This window comes from Fopius arisanus, unplaced genomic scaffold (assembly GCF_000806365.1).
Source record: "Fopius arisanus strain USDA-PBARC FA_bdor unplaced genomic scaffold, ASM80636v1 scaffold00022, whole genome shotgun sequence".
Classification (NCBI taxonomy): Eukaryota; Metazoa; Arthropoda; class Insecta; order Hymenoptera; family Braconidae; genus Fopius; species Fopius arisanus.
Window position 1 is genome coordinate 355063 of NW_011887761.1, and position 6937 is coordinate 361999.

General features: G+C 35.9%; 1 protein-coding gene across 2 annotated transcripts in view; it reads left to right on the forward strand.

Annotated features, from left to right (window-relative positions):
* The window catches only part of LOC105264500 (glycosyltransferase-like protein LARGE2), a 71901-nt gene that overhangs the window by 39682 nt on the left and 25282 nt on the right, over window positions 1–6937 (forward strand). For both annotated transcript variants that reach the window (XM_011301418.1, XM_011301419.1), the window contains 2 exons: window positions 2205–2354; window positions 4112–4414. In XM_011301418.1, coding sequence (XP_011299720.1) covers window positions 2205–2354; window positions 4112–4414 — 453 coding nt within the window. The remainder of the gene's footprint in view (window positions 1–2204; window positions 2355–4111; window positions 4415–6937) is intronic.

Here is a 6937-nt window from a genome sequence, read left to right on the forward strand (position 1 = left end):
CCTCCGCCCGTCACCTCTCGAGTTAATGAGTAGTCAGAAGGCCTGGATTATTTCTTGTGTTAATTTTTTTAACGAGACTTGTAATACAGACTGTCAATCTATAAAGATCACCTCGAGTCATCATTTACAAGCCCCCTCCCTCTCAGTACTTCAGATGTTCTCCTCAATTGTCGAGTTATCATAAATTTATTAATTCACTAGTTATCAATATTTATTAATTCACTGGTTATCAATATTTATTAATTTACTGGACAATAAATTTTCACAATAGAAGATTTTCGGAGATACATCTCTTGAGCTGGACCGAAATAACAGCATCGAGGCAATAAAATTGACGGTTTCGAAGGAATCCTTAGGTACGATATTCTTATTAGAATTCCGTAGTCGTTGGCTGCTGGAGTGTTGGAGAGTTTTCTTCTCCTGGTCGTTGCTCATGCCGGGCTGACCCGAGCCAAATACCTCTAGCAACTGGCAATTGTGAATTCTTGATTGAAGGCATCTTTTCCGCCCGTTTCATTGGAGTAGGCTCGGAGAAGGGCACCGTCGCCTTTTTCCTGGGCTCGTGGGCTCCTCCAGGTTTCCCGGAAAATATACTGGCCTTTCCTTTTCCCGATGGGTCTGCATATCGTGGATTTTATATCTCGTGATAGAGAGATATTCAGGCCGAACTTACTCAAATTTTATTTACCTTGAAGAAGGATTTCAAAAAAAAATGAAAGAGGAAAAAATATAACACTTGGTTGACGACTGAGGTCCTAGTTTAAATAACTGTTCGGAATCGATTTGGAGGATTGCTTTTGTAGACTTATTTTTTACAACTGAAACAGTAGGTGAAAAGAATTGGCTTATTAACAATTTTTCCGGATTCATTCCTCTGACGCCGGGACTATTAGGGACATACGCAAGATATCTTGCCGGTAATTCTTCCACATCGCTCTCAGGAATGCCAGTAGATCATTTAAGGAGAACTTGAACCGTTGACTGTGACAAGTTTATAAAAAATTCAGCTACGAATAATCTTTAGTTTTGTAGTTCTATTTATTTCGACGTGATCTGCATTCGGTTACAGCCTATTGCCATTAACCGGAATAGCGAACATTGAAATGTCTTATATTGTATTTACCAGGCAAATCTTCGTGAAGCTCACGGCATCAAATACTTGATAATATTTGCAACTGTCACATCTCTCGTCCGATCAGTCTCTATGCTCAGTCATCGTAACCTACTGATCCCATTGCTCATTTTCCATTTTTTAGCCTTTCAAAATTGAAGAAAATTGTTCTTTTTTCATTATTTTCTCTTCTTCTTATTTTTTCCCATCTCCCCATACAAGGTTTAGAATCACTCTGCCTCTAAGGGAGCGTTGTTGCGCATAATAACATCCTCGTAGTCATGGAAATGATCAAAGAAGACGAATAAAAGATTAACAATGAAAATAATTATTCATTGTTAATCTCTTTTATGCCATTGGTGCCCGTAATCGCGCGATTCTAACCTCGCTTCGCTCGGTTAAATCGCGGCTTCCGGGCGCGATGACATAAAATTTTGTATGAAACGCGTGCGTAATATATTTTTCGACTCGTGGAATTGTAAAACTCGCCTTGGGCTCGTGTTACAAACCCCCCACGAGTCAAAAAATATATTACGCACGTGTTGCATAATATACTATTATGATAAAGGATACGACGAATAGAATATTCTGTTACGCACGGGGATTTCTATTTTGAAAACATAATTCTAGTTATCAATATAAACATCCTGCATGCCACTCCCTAACAGAAACTGTGGTTAATTTATCTAATTATTAGTATATCGATGTCATTCTGCTGCATGTTGTCACCAATAAAATCGATGACCAGACGATAAAATCAAATTTTAGAAAATCAGAACTGATAAGAGTAATCTTTTCTTTATAAAAAAAATTGAATATCAGGAAATAATGTCAAGAGTAATAATTACTCATCTCTAGTAGCAAATAAACGATTAACTACTGTCTTTTTTTTCGGAAATAGGTTTATCGTAAGATTTTTCGGAATTTAGAAAAATATGGGAAAACGCGCGCATTTTTAGAATTGTGATTGTGTAGAATAGTAATTTATTATTAGTTAGTATTAGTAATACAAAGTACTAGTAATAAAAAAAATGAAATAATTATTAGTTAGTATTACTATTAGTAATACAAAACTGAATTCAATTGGATGCAGATTCTTCACTGGAATTCTCCTCGCAAACAAGAAGTCAGGAACAAATACTCCAGCGACTTCAACCGAATGCATCGCGTCTTTCTTGAAATGGACGGTAACTTACTTCGTCGTCAATTGTTTCATTGTAATCCAGTTCAAACGTCTGATAACGTGAGTTCATGTCCGTTATTCAATTCACCATATAAAAACCAATCGAATCCCAAGTCAAATGATCTCGAACAAAGAGGTTCCCCAAAATGATCCTCGGATGACATCAAAAGTGACAATATACGCGCCAATTTAAATCAGGGATGGGCAACCTGTGGTCTGAGAGCAAGTCGTGCACTCGACCTCTATTCGTACATAACAAAGGGTAGACAAAAGCTTATTGTGGCGGGTGATGGGCCTTTATGACCCAGGTCGTAAAGGCCCTTCTCCTCGGCTGAAATCAACCGAAGTGGGGTTAACACTTAAGAACAGGAAAAGAGGAGAAATGTCGCTGAAGAAAAAGAAAAGCGGGGAAATGAGTCAAAAATGGAAAACGTTAAATGTTCTTCACCATGAAATTTTTATTCATTTTGAAAGCAGACGTTACAAATAAAATGTAAAAACCGGTTGTTCAATTTCAGAGGCAAGGAAAAAATTCCACAATGTGATGTTCCAGTGGTCCCGCAATTATTTATTCAAGAAATGAAATTAATCGACGTAAAAATATCCATTGAAAAATATTAAAAAAACAATATTATTTTTAAAAAATATTCATTTTTTATATTCAGAATCAACATCAGCCGGTAAAAACTGCTATTTTTTGTATTTTTTCCTGGACATATTTTTCGGTAAGGTCGTTATTGGACCACGAATTTACAAAGCAAGTTGAAAGATGTCATCAATTCGGGAAGCTGAATTTTAAGAGTACTTTCATGTGTATTTCAATAAACAATAGTTATGTTTATTTTCAGAAAAGTTTTTGTCCATCTGTGGACTTTTAAATTTCCTTTTATATTAATCGCGGTGGCCATTTTCCCCATTTCAACATTTGGCGGAGACGTCATGGGACGCTCCCCAATACGGTGACTGTGAGGCCCCCCCACTACTGTCCCCACTATGATCGTACTACGACCCTCATAATTGGCATGACTATAAACTTTATAGGATTCCTAACTCGAGTTTATGATTCTGCTACGAGCTACCTGGATGTTGCCCATCTCTGATTTAAATAATTATAACATTTTAACAACACTATGAACCTATTAATAAATCAATTATAATATATAAATACTCCATAAATACATTCATTCCTGAGACATCATTCTCATCACAAAATTGAACAATAATCGACCTATTAATAAATCAATTATAATACATAAATACACCATAAATACATTAATTCCTGAGTCATCATTTTCATCACAAAAATTTCAACAAACTTCAGATTCTCTTTCAATTTATGTTTAGTATGTTATATTGTTAGCTAAACTGCGTAGATAACTTATTACTTTTTTTTTGTCATGGCTCACCCCGATGTTGTAGATCCTGATATCAATCCCTCGGAACTTTTTCTTCTTTATTGTGGTTTCCAGTATTGCCTCGATTTGATTCATGTTCACATTTGTAAGATTCTGCTCTCTCATCATTAACTCAATCGTTTTCCAAACAGTTAAGTGGCTAGCTTCCGCTCGTGTATTCAATGCATGGCATGGTGTCAGCCTTTGACACTGTTATTGGTACGGGATGTTCTCTGTATAACCGATTGGTATTGATTCCATAATTTTATGGCGAATTATTGAGATTTATTTTGCTCGAGATCTTTTTGGAGAGGATTTTTTGGCGGGATCATTTGGCACGATACCAAACCAATCTATAGATGAAATAATAAGAAACTCCAGTAAGGAAATGTTTAATGTCCTTCATAAAATTATGTTCCAAAGGTAAACCGTACAGAGGCTTGTAGAAAATTCACGATGGCTGCGACGGTTGTTTATAGAACTCATCCTTTCTTTCTGGCATATGAATACAATACTCATTCGACTACGGATCTTACCCTGGTTACTCAATGCAGTGCTGACAGAATTAGTCTGCTGGATGAATTGTGCAAACGGTGGCGTGGAACGATCAGTATTGCGGTGTATTTAACTGACGCTGAACTTCAATATTTTCTCGATTTTATTCACAACTCCGATACACTAAGAAGGAGAAGGAATATCGCTTATCACATTGTTTACAAAGAGGGGGTGAGTAAATTCATCTACAATTTTATTTCGTATATTATCATTGGTTGGAAAATCTTTAATACAAAATTCATTATTACATCTATTTGTCGAAATTTTGATTAAGAAGGGGTAAAGACAAAGTCATTATTACACGAGGTTTTACTCAATTTTTAAAAATCAAGAATGTAATGAACGGTTTTCCCTCTAATTTTTGTATTTTCTCATAGTACTTGCCGTTTTGAAAATAGGATCTTAGAATACAGGTACAAAATAATACTCTGAATTTACACTTATATCTTCAAAAACCATTTGATTCTCTCATGTTTCCTAGAAGTAATTTAGAATATCGTGAGGCCTCGGTGGAATAATATTTTTAGGGAATGTATGTACTTATAAAATTTTGTGAAATTTTATTATATCGAGATACGCGCTAGGATATGGGATCAGGAAATTTGTTAACGACTCTGTGCTTTCATATCTTCTGAGATCAGAGTCATGAAATAAAAAAATAGTGCATCAAGATATATCAAAAAGTCTTAAACATATTGTTCAAATCGACGATAATTTTTTCATCGATCTAATCATTTTTCAAATCCACTTTTGATGAGTTACGCTCTTGATCGCCTGATTTTTAGTCGGGAATGAATAACTTTCTGTTTTCAAAGTGATTGTATTGCGACGTAATTTCGGGAGGTTCGTGGAACCCTCCTTCCATTAGTCAGCCCTCTGGCACCCAAACACCCCAAATAAAATGAAAAATAAACTCCTCAAATCAGGCGCCAGACCGTATATAGGAATGACGACCGTCAAAATCCTTCTCCGCTTCCAGCCTCTAATTTCCTGGTTGCTCGGTACGTAGAGATTTAAAATCGAATAGAAGCTGAAAGGGGATGTAACTGAGATAGACAAATTAACTAAATGAAGAAACTATAGAATTGTCGGGAAAACAATTTTTAATTCCTCAATAGGCCTCGATACAATAAAAAAAATAAATAAATAGAATAAAATCCCCTTAAATCGAATACGTGTTATTAAACACAGAATGTAATTTTATACAAGTCATTATCGTCCAATTAAAATGATCAATTAGTTTCTGACGTCTAATGAATTAAAAAAAAGAACATAAATAAACAAATAATCATGAATTGGTCAAGTAAGTCGAAATTATTAGATTGTTGAACGACTGAGTCACGAGACTCGAGTTGTGATTATCAAACGAAAATAATAAATTATCGGAAACAACTGCGTTACGAAACTGAATTGTTATTAGTCGAAAATAGTCAAAAGTTTTGATTAGGAATAATGTTACATAAAAGCGTCAAAGTGATTCTATGACTCGAAACAATAACGCGAAAAATCGATAAGTCTTCATGACCTCGAACATTCAAAAATACATGGAATAAATACAAAACTCGAGACAAATACTCCCGAAGTCACGAGTCCTTGAAAATAAATAAAATTGAAATAAAATCCAATGGCGAGAATTTAACAAGAATTTCACAACACAAATTTATCGATCGAAGTCACGAAACTAACAACAGAAATTACTATAAAAGAATCCACTTCAAAACACTTCAAAAATTCCAGATTAAGAAAAAATACATAAGAATAACCTAAGTCAAAAGAGAGAGAGATAAAATCACTGAAAGAAATGGTCAGAGATCCCCTGATGGAACAAAATACTAATTGTCCTTCAGGACTCAGGTGTACGTAACACCAATAAAAAAAAAGTAAAGAAAATAATCTCTGCCCCCTTTAACAAAACAAACAAAATTTTCAAATAAGAACGACCATCCCGCTCACCCAAATCTCCAAAGGTCTCCTCAAAATCCTTAAAATCTCAATAATATAGATGAGAGTGTCGGTCGGCGTCCCTCAGAACGAGCTAGCGTGCGCCGAACAAAAATTTTCCGACACGTCCACCCACAAAGCCCACCACACGGGAAGTGAAATTAGCGACACACGTGAACGCACGCAACTGATAGCTAACGCGGCTTACTTATATGATTGGGGAGAGGTGATAACGTCATCATCCACCAATCCCTATCAATCGGGCATGCGCGACAGAAATAATTTTAATCAAAACGCATGCGCTGTGAAATTCGCGATACTTACTAATCATTAACGGTGCTTAAAATAATAATAATAAATTCTCAGCGCTTCCCTAATATTCCAACAATAATTCTGTGTCATTTGCTACCCTGAGAGAATAGTAACTCTCCGCAATTAGTTTATTCCTATTTTCTATTAAGGCCCGGGTGGAGGGATTTTTGCCCGACATGTCCCTAGGAAATTCCCTAGAAAAAACGCGTTTTACGGGTAACTAAATGCCAGCCCCCGTAGGCCCTCAAAAAACATAATGGTAGGGTCAATCGACAGATAATTATTTTTACCGGGCCGGTAATTAGGTCTCAGGGGTGGGAAATTGCGGAATGAACGTGTAAATTACGTTCAAAGAGACCCCCTAGATTTCACCATGATGAATTCTCCAATGATCGTTTGGGGAAAAATATGGCGGCTCAATCACTGCGGAATAAAAACACT